This window comes from Ochlerotatus camptorhynchus, unplaced genomic scaffold, assembly GCF_037179485.1.
Source record: "Ochlerotatus camptorhynchus isolate MF236.1 unplaced genomic scaffold, CSIRO-AGI_Acam_v1.1 ptg000391l, whole genome shotgun sequence".
Classification (NCBI taxonomy): Eukaryota; Metazoa; Arthropoda; class Insecta; order Diptera; family Culicidae; genus Ochlerotatus; species Ochlerotatus camptorhynchus.
In genome coordinates, this window is record NW_027040878.1 from 1,856,541 (window position 1) to 1,880,078 (window position 23,538).

Here is a 23,538-nt window from a genome sequence, read left to right on the forward strand (position 1 = left end):
AATGTTAATATCTCTGGTTGGGGCAAACAAAAAAAAAGTTTTTTTGCAGCATTTGAAAGGGCGTATGTTATTCTCAATAATATGAAAAAATTGGAGGTATGTTATTTTTTAAACTCGTATAAAATCAATTTGAATTTATTCATATTTTTTACTATATTTGGCTATATCTTTTTTATTAGAAGAGATACAGGCAACAAATTCAGCTATAAAACATTCGTCTTAAAGAGTTTTAAAATGCTCTCCAAGATAACTTTCATGTGGTGGGCACTATGCTGAACAGATGGCAGTAGTGTGTAAACGTCAAACGCAAGGGAATTGACTATGCGCGCCACAGGTGGTGGTACTACCAACTACGATACTTTTAAATTGTCCGTTAAATGCTTGTTCGATGAACAGCTTGCGAGTGTTATGTCTGTTTGTCTGTGATAAATCTATATTTTTCTAGAGGCTGCTTGAGGGGCTGCTGAGCCAGAATTTTTATGTTGTCTGCTATTTTTCACCCATACGCTTAGAACCAACGCAAAACAAACACTTGCGGCTTGACTTGCGGTGTACAAGCGACAACTGTAAAAATATGCAATATTCTTTGGTACAAGTAATTTAAATATTTACCTTATTGGACAAAACCCAGGTAATCATGTCGTTTGATTATTGAAAACAATTTGAATAAAGAAAACTACAAGGGACAGCCCTATGGGGTTGTTCGCAATGGTGACGTAGGACTACGTGGTCTTATATGATGAATCTTATTTGTTAACTGCAGCAGGAGCTTGTGTTTTGTGGAGCAATAGGAATTTGAGCGGGGTTCTCTCTGTTTATACTCTTAAGTATGACGCGCTTGACATATATGGCCAACAGCGACCCACGAAGAGCTACTGATTCCGATTTGCGGTGCGGCCTCTTCCGCCTTCTATGAATGATCATGTAGGCTGCAGCTCGCTGCTTGCAGGCAGCCTTTCGTTGTGAATTGGAGAACACTTCCACTCCCCAAGCGGTGATTGAATAAACACCGTTTGGTGAGACCGGAAGCAATTCAACTTTGAAATCTGTGTTAGGGAAATCGATTTTCGTAAGCAATCGGTAATTATTTCAACTATCATAGCAACAGTTGTACCATAGAGGTAACTCTAAGACAAGTAGGTCCCGAAGAAACGTGCTCAACTTTTTGGCTCACCTCTGGTACTATCTTCGGTCCCAAGCTTGTCGAATCACCCCTCGAAACATAGGAAAAACCAATAACCCCTCATTTTATCTGTCAAACTTTCATAGCGAATCAAAACAAACATTGCGTAGTACTAGAATTTCGACTAGAATAGGGTACGTTAATCGTTTGCTTGGGACCAATAGGCTACTAAAGTGGTGAGCCAATTTAAAATCGTTAGTTTCATATTGATTGTTGGTTGTACATTCGTTCAATTTTCAATGGTGACATTTTGAAAAAAAAATTAAGTTTTAACTTTAACAGATGCCAGGGAATATTTCTGATCGATTAGTGATAACATTATTGAAACTGGTCCAGGGGCAGCTGAGTTATTAACGTTCAAAATCTTTCATAATTTTTTTACTTGTTCCATTTTCGGTTTCCACAAAGTGTACCCCCATATAGAAATCACAGACGTAGTCCTACGTCAAAATAAAGAAAAGAGACCTACTGCTGTCATGATTACCTGAGATTTTTCAAATAATGTAAATATTTACACCGATTGCATCGAAGAATATAGCCGCAAAGTTCGTATGCGTTGTTCAAGTTTTTTGTGGGCCATAAATGTATAGATCAGTTAAGAGGGTACTGTCAAATTTGTAAAATCCCATAGTGAAAGAACTTTGCAAACGTTTCACGGTCGGGGAGAATCGTTTTCCAGCGACTCTACTGTGACAAATAGTTTTTCATCGAACGTTTCTGAAGGGTACGGCCATTTAAATTTGACATTTTTCTCGTTGAAAGAAAACAACAAAGAGGAGAGAAGCTAAAGGGGAAACTTTTTCGCAATCGTTCGTTTCCCGTCATCATCAGGTCAGTCTTGTGCGTTCTTCCATCGTGTTTAGTCGCGCAAAAGGTGGTAATTTTTTTTTGTTTCGTAAAAGTGATATTGTACCGTTTTCTTTTTAACCGTTTACCATTTTGGTGATTACCTATTATTTTTGAATTTATTTCACTCGCGTCGCGCGCGTTTTTCGTCGTTCCCGTTCGTGTGTGGAAAACGTCAAGGAAAATTTCCTCCCTTAAACAACGAAACGATTCTGTGTTCCCTATATTGTCCGTTTTTTGATTGATTATTCCTTTGTGTGCTCGTGTGTGTCATTATTTCGGAAGAAGGCAGCAGCAGCAGTGAGTGGTGCGATACGGAACGTGAGAAAAACAAAAATAACATCCTCTGGCCATAAAAGGTAAAAAATAGTTAAGGTGAAAATTTTTGAGCAGATCCAGATCTATTGCAAAAATCTTCTTTCTTTGGAGTGTTGGAATTCGTCTTGATGTCTGTTCTTATTGCCCGCGAGAAGAAAGGAAGGCTTGTGCGTGTTGGTGAAGAGGTGCATCAAGTTCCAATAAGAAACTGGATTTAGGTGAAAATTTTGTTCCATCGTTGCATCGGAATTTTCTCCGGAATTTATGCGGGCGGAGATTTGGGGAATGAAAAACGCAATCGTAGACATTTGAACGTGGAAAGTTGTAGGAAGTGGAAATGGATATTGTTTTAGTTCGAGAAAATTATTCCAGAATAAGAACAACATCCCAGGCATAAGAAGAAACGGATGATGTCAATCTGATATTGGTTCAAAGAAGAAGGAAGAAAAACGGGATGGACAGTGAGTTTGATGTGCTTCACGCGGTGGTAAAAATTCGCTAAGCCAATGGATTTTAATGTTTGGATCTATAAATTTAATAAATTTTGTGTTGAAACTGAATCAGTACCGTGCGATTGCTGTTCAGATTATTAGCAGCGCCGGTCTATTTTTTAAAACAGGTTGTAGTTTTGTTTTAATCTATTGAGCGCAAGGTTTCGGCTAAGTAAGAAAGTCTTAATGCATTTTTGTATCATCACATTTGTATCTCTTTTTCACATCCGATAGGTAGCTTCGTGGAAGCTAAAGTCAAATTTTGCGCGACTTGCTTGAATCTCGATTTTACGCGCCAACTAGTCACGTTAGGACCGTAATGATCCGAATACCGGATGGTGTCATGTTAACATTTAAATGCTATTTTGAGCATGGTAGGCAGTGATAATCAACTTTAAAAATGGTGCGGAATTATGGACTAAGTGTCCGAATTTCGCTCCATTATGGATGGAAACAGAAAAGCCAAAACAATCAGACGACCCATCATGTTTGGCATGTTGACTATGTATGAAACTTTCCAACCTGGCACAAGCTCTACCCTATTTGTATCGCTATTGTCAGGAGCAATCTTGGATTGGTTCCAGCTCTGTCTGCTGCGGATCAACGACCGGATTCTGGGTCGAATGTGTGCCATTTACTATACGGTGTGTGCTCCAGTTCTTCTGCTAAGAGCTGGATAATCAATATTCGATTCCCGTATGAGATGAGTTTACTAACTCGCGTCATACTGGCATAATAAGCGTGTCGAACGTAATTTACCTAAGTACATATAGGAATAGTCTACTTTGAATGCAAACCGAGCCGAGATGGTTTCGCTTTTCGAAGCTTTATTCGCTCTCTCACCACACGGCTGCGGCTCTAAAAAAAAATCGCACGATGACAGAGTTTCTTATCGAGAACCGGGTTTCAGTGTTTACATTTGCACTGAATGATTACCGCACCATTTACCTATACGAACGACGTCTTTGGCTTGTTGAATTAAAGACTCAGCCGTGTGAAAGATAACGAATAAAAACGACCGACACAAAGTCACCTTTCCAAACCGGACGACGACGACAACGGCGATTCATAATCGGTGTTCTTCTATAAATAAATTATTTCATGTACACTTCTACTTACCTTTGGCATCGGTCCGTTGAAGGCATCGCTCAAACTCACATCATCCCCGCACGCTGTTCCAAGGCTGCTGCTCGGCTTCGCCCTAATAAAGGTCGCTCCGTCACAGATTTCGCTATATACCTACAGCTTCTAAGTGCTTCTAAACGATGAAAAATTACACATATTATAGTTCGCGATCACCTACGCCTTGGCATCGAGTCGGACGTAAGATCAGCAGCACACGAAGAATAGCAGATCATAACAGTGACTGATCGTTACCGTCATTCGGTAGTTTGGATTCTCCTTCTGCTTTGATTGATCAGATGTTTATCTTGTTGAAGTGTGTTGTGATCGAACATAATGGATTCAATTATAATCGACTGTGTTGGTTCGCATACTTTCGATTCGGTCGAGTTGGTCAAATGTATGCACTTAAGATGATCTAACGGTAAAGCTATTGTGGAGAATTCCATTTGGTTTGCCACAGATCGTTATGCCTCGGATAGTCTCGTCAGTAAAGGCACCAAGCCGGAAGCGGTGGGTTCGACTCCCAGTTCGGTCGAGGAAATCTTCCGGGTTGGACATTTTCTCGACTTCCCTGAGCACAAGAGTATCATTGTGCTAATACATTGGTTTGCATATAAGCTTTCAATTAATAACTGTGTAGAAGTGCTTAAAGGACACTAGGTTTGAGAGCAAGCAAACATTTAAAATTTGTGAACAGAATTCGATTAGATTCGAAATAATTGTTGGGTGATGTAAAAATTTGAGTATCTATCTTCGTTCCGCGGAGTTTTCAACGACGCAGAGTCTGTCAAATGGCAATCACGTAGGTATTTTCAACCGATTAAACTGCTATGCTCAACGAACTGCTTGGACCACTTCCAATTCATAAAAAATAAAACAACGTTCGCAGTCAAGAGAAAGATCTCCCGCTTTCGGTAACCTCGGACTCCCACTCGTTACGGTATTACTACATGGCGAGCGTAGGTGTACGTTCAGTGTCGAAGACAAAAGAGAATACGGGGCCGATTTGTATTTAAATCGGCGAACGTGCAAAGCAGTTGGTGTGATAATAAATGATGGCGTCATCAGCGAGCGCCACCACCAATTCTCAGCCAGCAAATCCATATGGTTCGTGCTTGGATCTCCGGTTTTTATGACGATCGGATCGTTTGCCGTCGTCGCCGTACGAATGGCGTTGGTGGGCTTAAATTGAACTGAACGGCCGGACGGGCTATATGTCAACGGCTTGCGGTCGGTGTGAACGCTGAATACATTGACCTAGGCGGTGTCGGAACGTAAAGCTAGCGTGCAAGGTGTAGGAGGATCAATGTCAAGTTCGATCGCTTCGAACATGTTAATTTGTAATGGAACGCGATCTTATACCGATCAAGGGTCAAGTCTCCAGAGGTTTCCATTTTTCGTGGGACACCTACAAGTTGTATACGCAGTAGAGCAACATCTCACCCGGAATCCGTGGAATTTGGATTAGTAAACCTCCGCGAGACCGAGCTGATGTGAGGGGGCAGCCAGCAGGAAGTCTCGCACGATGCCGTCATCGCTTTATTAGTGAATAAGCTCACCGCAGCGATCCGCGCTCGACTACAGGACCGGTAAAACGCCGAGTAAGGTGTGAAGTTGATACGGTTTGTGGTGACTTGAGAAATGGACTGAAGAAAAATGAGCCGATAGGTAAGCCATATGGATCGGTGAGCGGACAGAATAGGCGACGCAGCGGCGAAGATTGCGGCGGACTGTTTGTTGTGAATTCATTCAGACAGAGCGCTGCTGCTGTTCGTTCGTGACCATATTTGACCGGTGACGCATTAATATTTAAATTGGATTCTATGTAGGTCTACGAAGGTGGCTTATCATTAATTTTTATGGAGGATATCTGGTTAATTCGATTAGGACAGAGATTGCCAAGTACCAACTATTTTAAATGCAATGGATCGTAAACTGCGCACCAGTTAGTTGATGGCTTGGTGGCAGACAGTGATGAGTTTATTTGCTTTAATCAGCGCATCCTTGGAGAAGTCGAGTAAACAGCGCATAACAAAACAACAACCGGTTGATGTCACTGACGGGCTTCCAAGAGAGCTCTTGATCTGTCTGGGCGGTGTAATTAAGATTGATGATGCAGTTTTAAGCTGCATCAAGCAACAGCCAGAAGCAGCTACAGGAGTCACATTTCAAGATCGGTAGCAGAAAGAAGCGGTACAGTCAGTGGCCAAGCGATCATTTACATTGCGGTTTTCGCTGTGATGTAACTGTAAGTTGCTTTTCCTAAAGGCTGAGCTGCTTATAAACATCTAGGAGATGGATGATCTGTGTGTTCTAGTTGAGTAGTTGACAGCGGTGAGGTTGGGTTTATTGGTTTACACTATCTCTTACGTTTAGACTAATATCGATTTTACCAATTGTCCAGTTAAGGCACAATCTCGTAAACACAACGGTACCAGTTTTGGTAATACATATCCCATTTCAATCCATAGCTGGTGTAATATTTAAATAAAGGGTGTCCACGATGAAATTGCCACACACAAAATTGATTCGCAAAATTCGAGTTTTCATCCGATTGCCATCAAATTTTCAGGGATTGAGAAATAACTATTAAACTTCATTTTACCATTTTACTCGTATTTTATTTACAGTCCATACGCAAATGCCCGCACCTTGGCCTTAACCCCGGCCATAAGATTCTGCACAACCTGTGAATCAACCGTTTTTTGCATGTAAACCCATACTTTCTTCAGTTCCTCGACTGTCTTCACTACCTTAGGTCGTTTAAGAAGGTGCTGCTTCATAATCGCCCAGTACTTCTCGATGGGGCGAAGCTCCGGAGTGTTGGGAGGGTTGAACGTTTTCGGCACGAAATTGACCTTATTGTCCGCATACCACTTCAGCACGTCCTTGGAGTAGTGGCATGAGGCCAAATCCAGCCAGAAGATTGTTGGGACGTTGTCGGCCTTCAGGAGAGGAAGCAGCCGCTTCTGGAGGCACTCTTTTATGTACACCTGTCCGTTCATCGTGTCCTGGGTCACGAAAGGTGCACTCCGCTTCCCGCACGTGCAGATGGCTTGCCAAACCAGGAATTTCTTCGCAAATTTGGACATCTTCTGAGTGCGGACATGCTCCGGAACGCTGAACTTATCCTTGGCCGTGAAAAACAGGTTGCCGGGGATCTGTTTGAAGTCGGCCTTCACATATGTTTCGTCGTCCATGATGCAGCATTCAACTTTCGTCAGCATGTTGAGGTACAACTTCCTGGCACGGGTTTTGGCGGACTTGTTCTGCTTCTCGTCGCGATTAGGGGCCTTTTGTACCTTGAACGTTCGAAGCCCAGCCTTAGTTTTGGCCTTCTGGACAAAACTTCGGCTTAGGTGCAGCTTCTTAGCCACATCCCTAACGGAGGCGTTCGGATTTCGGTTGAAGGCCCCAACTACGCGTGTGATTTTTGGTGTTGTACGGAATACTTTTTCCTTCACTTCTGGGCTTCCGATCGGTGGTCAACCGTTCCTCGAACCGCTTAATCACTCGCGACACCGTGGAATTCGCGATTCCCAACGTTTTAGCGATGGAACGATGCGAGAGATCCTTGTTCTCGTGATGAATGCGCAAGATTTTATCACGCACGAGCTGTTCTTTCGACTCCATTTCCGCGAGTTTTGATCACAGGACTTTAAAACTTGCAGGATGTTAATAATGCACTATGAACTAAATCCACCCAAATTTTCATTAAATTCTACCCAACGGTTAAAAAGTTAGAGCAATTTCATAGTGTGGTAATTTCATCGTGGACACCCTTTAGTAGTACCATAACTGATGCACTTCCCATATCAATAATTTCCAGTGATAATTTAACGGGCGGGTGCTATCGGGATTCCAAAGGAAGGCTGAAAGCTCATAAGGCAGAATTCGAAATTTGAAAATGTTTCATAGGGCTGAAATGATGAAAGGCTAAAAATTCGAATGCTGAAATCGAAAAGAAAAAATTACGTAAGGATTTCGAAAATGATTTCAAAATAAAAGGACAAAACAGAATCCCGGTATGTGCAACCCTTTCGACTTACAGTAATTATTATCGGTCGAGTTAGTTATCAACTAGCAACTTATCTTGCTGTTCGTTTTTTAAACGCGTCTATGTATTAGTTTATAAAATACAGTTATGGTAATTCAATATCAGTTTATTAACTCTAGTAACTAAATAACATAGTAATTAAAATCGTCCTTGAATAAAAAAGTAAACATTATGATTGTCGACTCTAAGATGCTAATAGCAACGTCATTCCTTCAATAAATTCGAATTTCCACAACCAGCTGTGTGGGGTATTTTTTAAAATTTATATTGTAGACCCTTTTTGGATTTATTAGGGCCTTATACTGCCGTTCTACGCATAACTGTCCCATGTCCTATGCAATCCTTATGCATCGTGGGACTCTTATGCGTATAACGGCAGTATATTAATTACAATACGTTTTCATTATTGAATCGTTATCACGATTTTTTATTGGTCTTCTTTGGTGGAGTTTGGCTCGTTCTCTTCAATGCATCGTTTCGTTTTGGCGGAGTCCTTCTCTTCTTGATTGTTATCTTGGCGTTCATCCTGGCGGTCATGTTGCTGGTCTTCTTGTTGATGATTTAGACTTATTGAATAGTTTGAAGCTGCACGGTTCCAATTGTACTTTGAGACGGTAAATCCTTGAAGAATGCATAATATTTTTTCCCTCCGCTGCTCATTCATGAGCTCACGGATGAACCTGGTCATCGACAGATCACTTTCAAAATTCGTTGACCGTGACCGTGATTGGCAAATCAAAGTTGGCACTCGTGGAGAATAGAAGAACTATGAAAGTGATAATGGTTTCAAAATTTTACACGGTGAGGTATACGAGTGCAATCTTAAAATGCTTTTATTTTGCAATTTGAGCATTTTATTTAAATCTGGTTAATGCTACGTTAGTAGAAAACTTAAGGACTACTCAATAGACATATAATATAAAAAAAAAATATTTTCAGATTTTTAGGTGTATACCTACATAGATTTCAGCTTTCCTATCACTGTTGCAGCAACCAGATTTAAATAAAATGTTCCATTTGTAAAATAAAAGCATTTTAAGATTGCAATCGTATACCTCTCCGTGGAAAATTTTGAAACCATCATCACTTTCATAGTTCTAGATAGAACTAGATTTAGGGTGTAACAGCCCTTGTAATCAATGACTTCTCTCGTTGATTTCTAGGAACTCACGGCACGCCAACACAAAACAACATATCCATCGCGTAGGAGAAGTCTTCCTCTACTCGATGGTGATGTCGTTTTGCCAGGGAGAGGCATGACTTTCGAGAAATCATCGAGAGAAGTCATTGTTTACAAAAGCTGTTACGCCCTAATACCAACAATCAATACGAAACTTACGATTTTAAATTGGCTCACTACTTGACTAGCCTATTGGTCCCAAGCAAACGATTAACGTACCCCATTCTAGTCGAAATTCTAGTACTACGCAATGTTTGTTTTGATTCGCTATGAAAGTTTGACAGATAAAATGAGGGGTTATTGGTTTTTCCTATGTTTGATGAATGGTGAATCGATTAGCTTGGGACCGATAATAGTACCAGAGCTGAGCCAAAAAGTTGAGCACGTTATTTCGGGACCTTCTGGTCTTAGAGTTACCTCTATGCTAATACCAGCTCTACCTAGAGTTCTTCTATTCTCCACGAGTGTCAACTTTGATTTGCCAATTGTGAGTCTTTTAATAAATTATAGTATGGCGGCCGCCATAATGCGCAGGTGATGATAGCCGCGGGACAGCCGCCACGTCAAATGCATTGGGTCCGTTCAAGTAGTATGTAACCAAAATAGTGAATTTTTGAACACCCCCACCCCCTTGTCACGCACTTTTCGTATACCTAATACATGGTGGCTAACACATTTCCAGACTACCCCTATTCTCTCTTGCGTTACGTAATATTTGAATGGGCCCTTACGACAAATTTCCCGCGCCAAATATACAAGTATATTTCTTCTACTGTCATTTAGCTGGCTCTAGTGTGCTCACTTTTCACTGCTGGAGTCACTCAAAGTTAACAGAGTATGCTAACTGTCAAATTCATGTGGTTTTAACTACACTGCACCAAACCACCATCCTCTGTTCGAATGAAATCTCAGACCTTTCAAATCGAAACATCGAAATCGCCTTTTCGAGTGATAGCTGCAACCGGATGACGGTTGTTTTGAAATCAGATGATTTTCCTCTCGATTGTTATGAAAAGGGATACACGGAGGCAAATAATCTTAAGAATCCGTCAAGCAGTTTAGTTCGGTTTGAGCTCGCTCTCTTGAGTTATTCGCTCGCGAAGCCCGGCGAAGGATCAGGACCCCGGTGAAGGAAGCTCCGGTGTGCCTACATCGAACAGGTTTGCTGTTCTTCCCATCGATGGGCAGCTGTAACAGGAAAGCGCAGCAAGAAGAGGAAGAAGAATCGGGGCCAGTCCGATTGCACGATTTCTCGTGACGATGCCATTGCGACGAACGGCAGTGATGTCGGAGATTTCGGTGACGTTGTCGACATAAGCACCCTTGGTCGTCGCCCACCTGAGGACTTCCAAGGTGGAATTCTTCACCCACGACATTCCCGGTGAGAAACCATTCAAGGGGTCTACCGAATTTTGACCCGAAGTTGATTGAAGCGGAAATCAAAAACCGCTACAAGCTAGCCCCAACTGCCGTCTATCGGATGACAAGGAGGGACGAGAACGTCAAGAAGTAGCCGGATTGCCTCTTCCTGGTACATTTCCAGAAGGGATCGGTAACGCTCAATGCGTTGAAGGCCATCCGCTCCATCAATACCATCATTGACCAATGGGAGCCATACGACGTCACCCAGTGTCAGCGATGCCTGAATTTTCGGGCACGGCACCCGAAACTGCTACATCTAGCCGCGATGTGGCAAATGTGCTCAAAACCAAGTCTCCTCCGAGTGCGTTGTCCAAATGCGCCAACTGTGGTGGACAGGAGGACAAAACACCGGCATTCAAAGTGGAGGACTTCTCGCCTCTTCGTGCTACGCAACACGGTCAAGCAAATCCGCGGATGCAATCCGGCCCTCGTCAAGAAACGTCTGGTGATTCTGCTGCACAAAGCTCCCCATCCCCCCTGGATTCTGGAGACAACCATCAGCACAAAACGTCTATCCCGATCTCTTCTCTGCGGATGAGCTGATGAAGATTTTCGTCGATATGACCAGCGCTCTTCGTCAGTGCCACAGCAAGCCCGAACAGATCCAAGTGCTCGGAAAGTTTATTATTCAGTATTTCGTGACAGCTTTTGGTTGCCTGATCACCACATTATCCAGCTTGATCGTATCGACTCCAGAAGGGGGGGGGGGGTGTTGCGATCATCATCAAGAAAGGAATCAAGTTCTGCACGCTGCACCATATCCGCACTACTATCATCGAAGCTCTTAGTGTGGAGGTGGAATCCCCAACTGGAAACGACCGGTTCATCGCCGTATACTGCCCTCGTCAGTGTGCTGCCAGTAATGGATTAGGCATCCAATTTAAAAATGGCCTGACCACCATCACTCGCACGAGCTCACGATTCGTCATTGGGGGCGATTTAAATGCCCGCCACGAAGCATAGCGGAACTATCAGCGGAACCAGAACGGTAGCCTACTATTGGACCACTTGTAGCATGGGCTGTATACAGTGCAATTTCGGGATGAGTCGACATTCATCTCTCCGGCCGGAAACCTTTCCACGCTGGACTTCTTCCTGACGAACTTCGGGCTATCCAAGCCGGTGGCAATCAACGATTTAAGCTCCGACCACCAACCGGTGGTGGCTGAGGTCGGCGTCAACATAGCTCCTGCTCCAATCCTACGAAAAGACTACCACCACGTCAACTGGATCCAGTTTGGACGTGTGGTTGACCGAAACATCGACGAAAATCTGTGAGGGGTAAGTTTGTTGCCGTTGATTCCCACGCCCAATTATTGATTCGTTTAAGAAATGTTTGTAGACGCCAGCTTCAGAGCACTGGTGATCTGTGTAAAAAAACGTGAAATAGCCACAAGGAAATTGCTTCCAGAATGGTCTCCCTCCGAAACGAAAGTTTCAGGCACGTTGTCCAGAATTTGGACGACCGCTCCCGTACATTCTGGAAGGTAGCCAAGGTCTTGAAGACTTATCCCAAACCCGTTCCACCTCTTAGAGTCGAAAATGATGACGATCGACTTTTAATCACCTCACACGAGAAAGCAAATGCGATCGGTGAGCATGTCGCTTCATCGCATTTGCTTGGCTCGACTATCCAAAGTTCGCTCGATGATCAGTACAACAGATTTGCTTAGCGCTGAAAAACACCAAGAACATGAAGGCTCCCGGGTTTGACGGTATATTCATTTTGATATTGAAGAAGCTGAGCACGAAAGTGTACTCGCTTTTGACTGCTATCTTCAACAGATGCTTGGAACTGCACTACTTTCCAAGTATCTGGAAGATAGCAAAAATCATACCAATCCGCAAACCCGGTAAAGATCCATCACTACCTTCCAGCTATAGACCAATCAGCCTCCTTTCAGCGCTGAGGAGCAAATTGTTCGAGAAACTAATTCTCAATCGTTTGCTCAAGTTTGTCGAGGAGAACAACATTCTCCTACCTGAACAGTTTGGGTTTAGGAAGGGGCATTCCACAAATCACCAGCTACTTCGGGTGATGAATAACATTCGAAGTAACAAAGCTGTATCCAAGTCCACCGCCATGGCATTGTTAGACGTTGAAAAAGCGTGTGACAATGTCTGGCACAACGGACTTGTGTAACTTCAACTTTCCACCACATCTTGTAAAAATCACCCGAAACTATCTCCAGCAAAGGTCGTTCAAGGTATCGTTCAAACACATTTTTTCATCCCAGCAGGTGTTCCGCAAGGAAGTTTGTTAGGCCCTTTGCTATACAGCATCTACACTTCCGACATTCCTCCCTTGGGCAACGGTTGCGTGTTCTTCCTGTTCGCATATGATACCGCTATAACCGTCAAGGGACGGATGCCTCGTGAAATAACAAACAAGCTTCAACGATGTCTTGACGCCTTTGCTGATTATCCCAACACGTGAAAAATCAAAATCGATGCCTCCAAAACCCAAACAATAATGTTCCTCCATCGGCAATCTCCTCAACTAAAACCGGCTCTCTCTTGTACTGTAATAATGGGATGGCAAAAGGGTTGAGTGGTCCACCGAAGTAACATATCTTGGTATGTTATTTGACGAGAAGCTCCTTTTCCGCTCGCACATAGATAGGGCAGTAGATAAGTGTTCCAATTTAGTTAGGTACTTGTATCCACTAATTTTCCGCAGATCTCGTCTCTCTAGGGTGAACAAACTGGTTGTCTACAAACAAATCATTGCGCCTGCGATCTTCTACACAGCTCCGGTGTGGGAATCATGTGCACAAACTCACAGGAACAAAATACAGGTAGCGCAGAACCAGGGTATTGAGGATGATCCTTGATCGTCCTTTCGATACCCGCATTTCCGACCTCCGAGGCTAACATTCCGAAAGTAGATTTTCAAATTAACGAAACTAGGAACAAATTTGTGCAGAAATGCAATACATCAGAACATGCTTTGATAAGCAATCTGTATATAGTAGGTTAGGTGTATATAGTAGTTGTAGATTAGTTGTAGTTGTAAATAGTAGTTTTAAATAGTCTCCTTTTTCTAATTCAAAACAAACCAATCCCACCAAGGTGGTCATACTCTAACAGGCCTGATAGGACTAGGAACTGTAAATAATAATTAAAATTTCAAAATAACTAAAGTTGAAAAGATGCATCTGCAAATTCATACATGTAAACCAAACAAATACAAGAAATAAAGATCATTACAGTATTGTCTATTTGGCGGTGGAGGAAGTTTCCTCTACCAACAAGCAATTTTTGTATCTATGATGAATGGCTGTTCATGGCCATTCAATATGGAAATGTAAACAATCGAATAAAGCATTTGCAAGTCATCCTATCCTTAAATTGTTGTCCTCTGAGCCCTGTATGTTTTACAGTCAATTTTCAAATAAATATTCTTTATTTGGAGGGCAGTCAAATGGATGCTCATTTTGGTCCTTTTCATCAGGTTTAATTCACTTTGAAGGAAGGTGGCTCCGAATTTCTTTAGAATGCTCCATCCTGAAACGCCTTTCTATTTGCTTTAGAGACCTCTGGAATTCTACTCATGATCCCTATGCGTCTATGCGGGTCATTTTCAATCCATTTTTGGTATTTAAGATGACCATTTTAACTCATCTTGAATTCCTAAGATAATCATTTTAACTCGTCTGGAACTATCCTACTAGATCAATCGGAGCTTACGGGATATCTAGAGCAACGATATAATCTTTTTCTGCTTCTTCTTCTTCTTCTTCTTCGCATTTTAAGCTTATTGCTAGTCTTATATTAGGTTATTGCCTGCTCTCAAAACTTAGTGTTCTAGATTCACTTCCACAGTTATTAATTGAAATTTTTTGGTGCCAGTATCATTTTTGCATTCGAATAAGAGGCTGTTCATAAACTACGTAGACAGTTTTTTTGGATTCTTGAAACCCCACCCCCACCCTCCGTAAACAATTGTCCATACAAAAATTTTAAAATTTGTATGGGCCGTGGATAATTGTCAACCCCCCTCCTCCCCTAAACTGTCTACGTAGTTTATGAACAGCCCCTAATTGTGTGGTAAGTACAATCATACTCTATACCCAGGGAAGTCGAGCGATTTTCCACACAAAAAAAAAATCCTAGACCGTACCGGGAAGCGAACTCAGCCACCTCCAGCTACTTGGTCTTGCTTTGTAGCTGCGCCTTTACCGACAGAGCTACACACTTAGATTTTTTCGCCGAGTCCGGCAAAAAAAGTGCTGAGAATCCTACAGCCGAGCCTTCGGCAAACATCTCGGTAAAACATTCAATTACCGTTAGATCGGCAAAGTACAATTTACCACAACTGTCAAATTTTTCCAATCCTTCGGAAAAATTGTTTACCGTTTATCGGTATTTTTTTTTGAATCCTGGCTGTTTTTCATTTTTTTTTATTTGTTTGCTTGATTACAATTGCGATTTTAAAGGGAAATAAAAATAGTAGGATACAATTTTATAACAATGTTTTTTTTTTATTCCACGAAAAATAAAACACTATCAATCTAGCCATAAATAATCAGAACTTACCATGCATCGTCGGAGAAGGTTTGACCAACGTGACCAATGAGAGTGGCAAATTCGGGTGATCCGGTGCTTGGTGCTTGCGTAGTTTTTCCTCTTCGGTTCGGACTGAACTCGTTTCGAGCCTAGGGAAAGCCGTGGCTAGTTGGATCAGATAAGTTGCTTTGACTTTGCACAGATCGGACCGGACAAGGGCGTTGAACAGGGAGTTCTTGCCAACGTTGGAGTTGTGGATTTTAGTGATCAGCTGTTCTACTCCGTAAGCGGTGGTGACCGAGATGAGCGACACGTGTTTGGTGTTATTTCTGGTGAAGCCAGCATCCAGGAAAGTTGTTCCGAGTGTTGTTCAGATAGCCGGGGCAGTCCCTTAGAAGAAGGTCGACTTTGTTCGCGATGACGATTATCGATCGTTTGGGTCCAAGAATTTCCGACAGGCCCGGCCAGATAGAGCACGGGAGATCGAGGAGATCCACCTGAAAGGGATTAGGGTTAACTACCCCATTTCCGGCCTATTAAGCACAACCCGCAATTAGTTTTCCTTAATCTAGCGCAGTTTGGCACCAAACGGAATGTTATTATTACTGATGGCTTCCAAATTTATTCACCTTTCCGTATGTACTGATATATTTGATAAAGAGAAAACAATCATTGAGATATTATCAAAAGTCTAACACTGCTTCTTGACGCCAAACTCGGCCTACGGATTCTAAACTCGGCCTAATGCATTGAAACGCCATTGAAACGCCAATGAATTCACTTCGGCCTGTCGGATGAAGATAAAATTTGATTCGGTCGGAGCGCTTCTTTTGTTTTTGGGAATAATGGGTACAAACCTTCATATCACGAGTTCTCATTGACTTTGTTCCGTAGCTTATAAACTAAAGTATCGTACCAAACGCATAATTGACTTGTTAAATCTGAAATCATGGATTTATTCAAAGTTTTCTGCTCGATAGGCCCAAAATGTTCTCTGCCCTACAAGAGGAATTAATAACATTTTTTTTTATTAAACAGAAGTCTAGCAAAATGGTACCAACCAGCAACAGGACGAGTGACTTCATATCCTTGATGGAGGATATAATCTCGATGTAATCTGGCATCTCGCAGATGGTTCATTACCAGTCTTCACGTAAACATGCACGGCGCTGAGCGTGAGTTCAAATTTCAGAAGTACAAGTTCATTCAAAGCGCGTGTTCTCTCTCAGGCTCATGTTTACACACGCACATCGAACTTGAGACTGGGGATGAGCGCAGCGTAAATGAACTCAGGCTTGATGTTTCGTGCTTGCGCCTGTGCTCGAACATCGAGGTTGCACTCGGAGGTTTTACGTGAATGGTTGGTTGGTGTTGGCGAGTGACTAGATGTTAATTGGGGCTTAACGTGTGTAATTTAAATAGAAATTTTGTCCGGTTTTGCGACAATTGTCAACACCAATATCTTTCTGACTGCGCGTTGCCAGTAAATCATTAATTAAAGATTGCTTTTAAAAGACTTAAAGTCAGTCAAGCATTGCGCAATGTTTATAATGTAGTTCAATTTTAATTTAGTAATAAAGAAGGATTGATAAAGGAAGTGGATGCAGTATTCCGAAATAAAGGAATGTCGGACAAAAGCTGCACACAAATTTGGAAAATGGTTGGTGGGTTGTTTTCTTCTATTATAGCTAAGTAATATGCTCATTTTATAGTTTCTATCTATCAATTGAAAATCAAAATAACAAATAACGACTGAACCGAATAGTCAACAAATCATTGAGCATTTGTGAGGACATTCGCAGCCAATGTTGCTCCAGCTTGATTGCCGAGAAGCACCGCTCAACTGAGACTTGCGTAGCTGATGCGGACAATAGAATCACTGATAGTGCATACAATTCTTCTTCTTTTTCGCATTCCAAGCAACCTAGTGTTCTAGATGCATTTTTATAGTTATTAATTTTGAGGTTTAAATGCCAGTCCCTCTAACATTTCGAGAATTTTCCCTACTTAAAATCACATGCTGTTCTTTCCATAAAATAAACATAATGTATATAGTGTAAAGTTAAATATAACTATGGAAACAAGTAAGCAGGTGCTTAAACATTTAGAATAATACTAGGCTATCTGAGGCCCCTGCAGTCACTGTGTCCCAACTGGTATCGCATAAGAATGTTATATGTTTGCCTCCGTAAATCGATGTTGCTACGTACCTCAATGGTTGTATTTGTCATTAAAATAAGTATATCCATTCACACAAGAAATATATAGTGCATTTCAAATAAGTCTGACCAAAATACAAATACGACCTATAAAGAGCTTTCTTATATAAATAAGCATTCTTATAGAAATCACCCCCATCAAGAAATTGTGCGAACAATACAACACAAAACTTTTTTTAGTTGCAATTTGCTTTGAGAATTTTTGAATGGAAATGGCTGCCATATGAAGTAGTGCGCGGATCACTACACTAAATATGCTTCTGCTGAAATATATATTTTTTAACTTTACAGTCTTACTTACCAACGATTACTTCTTGTGATAAAAGATATCTGAATATGAAGAGCTTTGTGTGGGTTGGTTTATTTCCTTTAAATTCCGTTATATTTGCTTATCTTTTGAAAGATACGCGTATTTCGTCTAATACTTGCGGACTTCATCAGTGCCAAGTACTCAACACCACTGTTGTTAAGTACTTGGCACTGATGAAGTCTGCAAGTAGTAGACGAAATACGCGTATCTGTCAAAAGATAAGCAATTATAACGGAATTTAAAGGAAATAAACCAAACCACTCAAAGCTCTTCATAAAGGGATTCCGTTAAGAGGTTCGACAAATTTAAAGGATATCTGAAGAGGTAAAGCTACTAAATCAGAGCCAACATTTCAAAGGGGCGTAATTGCATTTGTAAACAATGGCTTTAGCCGACGATATCTCGCGAATAAAAGCTCACTTATGAAAAATAATGACACCAATAGGTAGAGGAATGTTTCCTCTACCATCTAGCATTGTTATTTTGAAGGAGTGAGCTTTAAGATGCGAGAAATCGACAGCTAAAGCCATTGCCAGCAATTACGCCCCTATGAAATATTGGCACTGAAATCACCACTAAAATATTTCGTGTTCGACACACACCCCGACCATAAGGGAATAACACATTTATTACAGCTTGTGTTATTTTGTTTCACTATAATTTGTAACACAGCTTGTTACACTTAAGATCCCGGATGTAGTTAAAATAACAAAAAATGTAACAAAAATTTCCTTTAGATACAACAAAAATATATTTCACTATGTTACTTTCATAACAAAAACATAACAAATTTTGCAACACAATTCTGTTGTGCTATTACAAAATTATATCAAATCGTGTTATAATCATATATTTCACTTTGTAAATCAAAAACTCAGATTGATTAACAGAAATACAAAACATTATCAAACTCATAGAAAATATAATGCTTGAAAGACACAAGAAAAAATATATTTGATTTTTTATTGGGGTTTGGTCAATAATATCTGGTTGTGATAAAATCTTGTTAAGAATCAGTTACAAAATCATAAAAAAATCAATGCATTTAAATTTGTTTAAGATTTGTTATATTATTTTCTTGGTGATAAGTTTCCTTAACTTAATTACATCATAATCAGTTATCCATAACAAGGCTTGTTAGAATCTTGTTATTTTATTGTTATACCCTTCTGGTCGGGACACCACACGTTTACTCGAAAACAAAATGTTGGAAAAGAAACCAGCGTCTGCGCTTGGGTGCAAACATTGATGTTCGAGCGCTGAAGAAAACGAAGTGCGCGCATAAACTTTAAACATACGCTCGGGCTCATGTTCATTTGGCTGGGTGCATGCGTGAGCACAGAATGAATGTTCTTGTGAGTACGAAAACCTATTTGCTCACAAGCGCGATGCTGCACCTTGAAGACTGTTCATTAGCTGCTGCTTGGATTTATAAACAGCAACTGGGCAGGTACCCGGAAATGCACGGTTCGGCGAATTGCAGCAATGCACCACAGCCACTGCAAGGAATTTTAGAAACTGATTGCTTCGGATCTAGCGTTCCGTAGAAGGTCGTTCGATCGTCTTCTTCATCCTCTTCGTAGTACTCGTAATCGGACATCTGATCTCCGATTGTCGGTGCTGCTTCTTCCGTCGAGGAACATTCATCCCGGGGCACCCGTTCAATCATCCTCACTGATTTTTCTGAACTACGACGCTACTACTTTTAAATTTTTATGCGCACCTAACCTAATTTTATTCTGACAGTTATTTATGTGTCCGTCTTCGTTGACAGATATTTTAAGTATTTTCGGCTAAGCAAAATGAAAATGCCGTATAGTTTGTTATATTATTTTGCTGATTTCGGCAGTTTGAAATTTTTCCGATTTGATCAGTGATTACAATTGACGAAGCTTGGTAAATGATTGTTTTTACCGAAATTTGGCTAAAACCAGATAGGAATTTCAGTGAACTATTATATGTTTAACAAAAGTTCGGAAAATTTTCAGTTTATTGAACTGTTACGGCAATATATTTCACCGAGGACAGATTTTGATTTTAAGTGTGTAAGGGAGGCCCAAGCAATGATACATGTCTAAGAAGATTAATAGAAACTATGCGCATCAATTATGTTCCACTCGCACGAATATAAACTATTCAAGGTTCAGTAAATCGTTCTCCAAGTTCAGATCTTATGATTCAATTGATCATCCAGAAAAGGGACGATGGCCTTATCAACGGTACATGCCGTCTTTAAGCCTGATCGACTGATCTACTACCCAGGGCTTAACGATTTATGTCCACGTATTTGCAAAGACTCTGTGCACATATTTCAGGTTACGCGTCCACAGATGTGAGACATTCTAGGTTCCCTAAATCATATTCAAGTTCAACCGGGACTAAAAAAAAAAGATATGAATCACTCAGGGGTTCTTCCAATTTGTTCTTTGGGTTCCGTCGTGACGCATGCCAGTTTAATACCAATTTAACCAAAGTGAGCCCTCGAAGCAGAGGGTGAAAGAGGTTTATGATTCATTCACAACCACCGGCACAACCCGGCGAATCATGTTGTTGCCTTTTCATTACACAACCAAGGGAAGAAGATTTTCGCCGCTTAGAAAGTCATACCGATTTGCATCGTATCTATCGACAATAACCATTTGTTTTCTTCCACCTTCCAGACCGCCGGCTGTAAATTGCCATTCACAGGAGGTGGACGGGCACCCTGGAGAAAAACGCCGACGTCCGGCTGTAGGGCCGAGTAGTGCCAATTGAACAGACGTCGACAGGAGCAGCATCACTAGTAGAAGGAGGAACAAACCTGGAATTTTAGTACAAAACTCATATTCTACAAAAACACAAACACATAAAACAGCAAGATGCCTGTGTTCCACACGAAAACGATCGAGAGTATCTTGGAGCCGGTTGCACAACAGGTATGGATTGTGGAAACCACAGTTTTTCTTTCTATACATACATGGGATGTTATGCACAAGCATATGCGGGAGTTCTATTTTCGTTAGTTTGTTGATTTCCTTCCCCGGTAGACGCCCACAGTCTACGGTTTCAACCTTGTTCTTTCTTTTTTACCGCCGGCCGCATAAACAGCAGAATCATCTGTGTTTCCTTTCTTATAAATGTACAGGAATCCCCCGAATAGCGCTATTTCGCGGCAGTCCTTCAATTTTTTGTATGTGATTAGTCATCTGCAGAAAATCAGCTCAATTCGTCGGAGGACAGCCGAACCACCCACCGCGCTATTGGGGGGGGATCCCTGTAGTCAACTTGAAAAGTCGGGTGGTGGGCGATATATAGGTACGTTAGGTGGGGTGTGAAGAATGGCTTGTGTATCGAATGGACCTGTCGGTCCCCCCCCCCCCCTACCAGTGTTCAGAAGTAAACCATAAAACGGATTGAAAATCCAGTTTAAAATTAGATCGCAAACATATGCGATGCGTCGCCCAGTTGAGCGATGGAACTATGTATCGGATTTGTTTTTCCTCTATTTTCCTGTACGTAAAAAGTTCATGTGGTATGCTTTACCGTACAACTCGTATTAGTAATCATGGCGTCTGGAAGCTGTAAATGTTACTCAGCTGGTATTTGGTAGCTGACGTAAGGCTTAGTGTACGTTTTATTGGATTTAGATTGCAGTTAGTTGCTTTGATAATTGATGTTTTAACGATGTCTACATAAAAAGGACAGTGTTGTCACGGCTGATGGCCATTGGTGCTTCATTTTGAAAAAAAAACATCAACCCCTACACATGGCTTGCTATGATCTTTTTACCGAACTTTTTGTTTAAAATTGACTTTCAGCATCGTCGCTTTCAAGAACTCTCGCATAATATTTCAAAGGGGCCTATCATCTTTTGTAAACAAAACTTGTAAGCCCTTAATCGCGCAAACCGAAATAAGCCCATAAACCAAGAACACTATCGGGAAGGGGTGAATTTTAGTTCCCACGTAATTGGCCTTACAAGTTAATATATTTTATACCGTAAGGTTGCCATCCACCGCTCAGTTAGTCTCCCTTCACCGCACATTGTATGATTATTTTTATCATTGTTCTCTTAACTTTATAGCAAATGATGGTCAATGATACTACTGGTATTGATTGTAATTATATTATACGTACGGTATTTGTTGTGAGCGGTAAAGACTTTATGTTATTTCCAAAATATTAATATTGGATTTGAGCCTAATTAACTAAGCCTGTATGAAGTCTGAGCAGTTTTGTAACACGCTCAATTTGAAACTTTTTTCGTAGTAAACGGATTTCAGTGAAATATGGTGCATATAAAAGATCGTTGATGTTACTACAAATAAGCAAAACAAAAACAAAATGTAGATCAAAAAGTAGGGGAAATGACGGCTTCGGCATGACAGACTATTTTCGGCAACCCAAATTGAAACACTATTTTCACTGGATTTTCTTACGAAAACACTTCGCTGAATGCATGCAAACGATTCTTTATGCTTTCAGCTTCAATTTGACTATATTTTTACCACTGAGAAAAAACAATCTAGCAGGGTTTTCTTGAAATGAAACACGCACTACAAATTGTAGCTGATTTCGAGTTGCGGATAATAGAACAGCAGATTTACATGCAGTTCAAATGGAACGGTTGCCGAAGAAAAACTGGTTGCCGACAATACTCGCTCTCACTAGAGAAGATTGGAGCTTTGTAAAAGCGTTTCAAAACAATTCTTTCGACTGAAATTGTTAGAGCAGCTGGCAGCAAAAGATTGTAAACAAACCAATACTGCATATATGTGCGTTCCATAGAGAAAAAGGCTATAGAAAGTAGGTCGCTGCTTAGGTTGCCGAGAATACGTAAATTCCCCTAGTAGTTATTTTGTAAAAGGGAGTTTTCATTGAATCGATCGAACTTCAAACATACGGAACCAATCAAGCACAAAACTATACCAAGCAATCGTTAGTATTTGATGAACTCGCCATCTATGGATGGTTTAATAATTTCGTTCAGTTCAATAAAGTATTGTAAATATCTGTCACTTCGATGCACATAAATGGAGCGTCATATATCATACAAATTTACATGGTAGATCTTTCAAGTTTCTAGTTTACGTGAAAAGGATGTTTACATGCATGAATGTTCGCATGCATGGATATTTACATCAACAGTAAAATTCTGAATTTGTTTAAAAAATTACTCAAGTCTCCTTACCCATCAAGTGAGCTAGGCAAAGAAGTGTGCATTTGATCAGTATTATCGCATCAATGACCCTTCGCTCAATTTCAACTCCTGTTCAATTTACAAACTGCCGTACTCTAACGGGACTATCAATCTATCCTCTTCAGAACTTTCTCTATCTAATTCATTATCGCACTAAAGCTTCATGTTGATATTAGTATCAGCACTTTCTCCTAACTTTATAATTTGTTTATTACTGAGGATGCGCAGCAATATTTCAAATCAGTTTCCTAGTACACATCCGCATTTATATTTGAATATTTTAAACACGGCATAGAATACAATATACGGTACTGTATAAAAATGACCAAGTGGTTGTAATCGAATATAATCAAGCGATCTATTTAGTTGAAATGTACATCCGGCTTTCAGCAAAAATAGTCCTTGTAGCGTTGCAACTGAGGATAATTTTATTCAAATATCGAACAGAAAAATTTGCACCTAGTAACTTTTGTATGCGGGAAATAATTGAGATTAATGTGTGAAAGTTTCAAAGTGTATGTATGCGATTTTCAGAGTTGGGTGGAAATGCTATCTAACATGAAGCTTTTTGTGTGATAATTTTTTAGCTAGAGAATGGTCTTGGAAGAGAGTAGGTAGATAGTTCCGTAATAGTACGGCAGTATGAAAATTGAATAGAAGTAGAAAATGAGCGAAGGGGCATTAATGCGACAGTGCAAG

The 23,538-nt window shown here is 40.8% G+C and overlaps 1 protein-coding gene across 1 annotated transcript in view; it reads left to right on the forward strand.

The window, feature by feature from the left end:
- Positions 1 to 2,036: 2,036 nt before the first annotated feature.
- Vinc (vinculin) overlaps positions 2,037 to 23,538 on the forward strand; it is a 48,636-nt gene continuing 27,134 nt past the window's right edge. The window contains exons 1-2 of the mRNA XM_065233145.1: positions 2,037 to 2,388; positions 20,321 to 20,575. Coding sequence (XP_065089217.1) covers positions 20,519 to 20,575 — 57 coding nt within the window. The 5' untranslated portion in view covers positions 2,037 to 2,388; positions 20,321 to 20,518. The remainder of the gene's footprint in view (positions 2,389 to 20,320; positions 20,576 to 23,538) is intronic.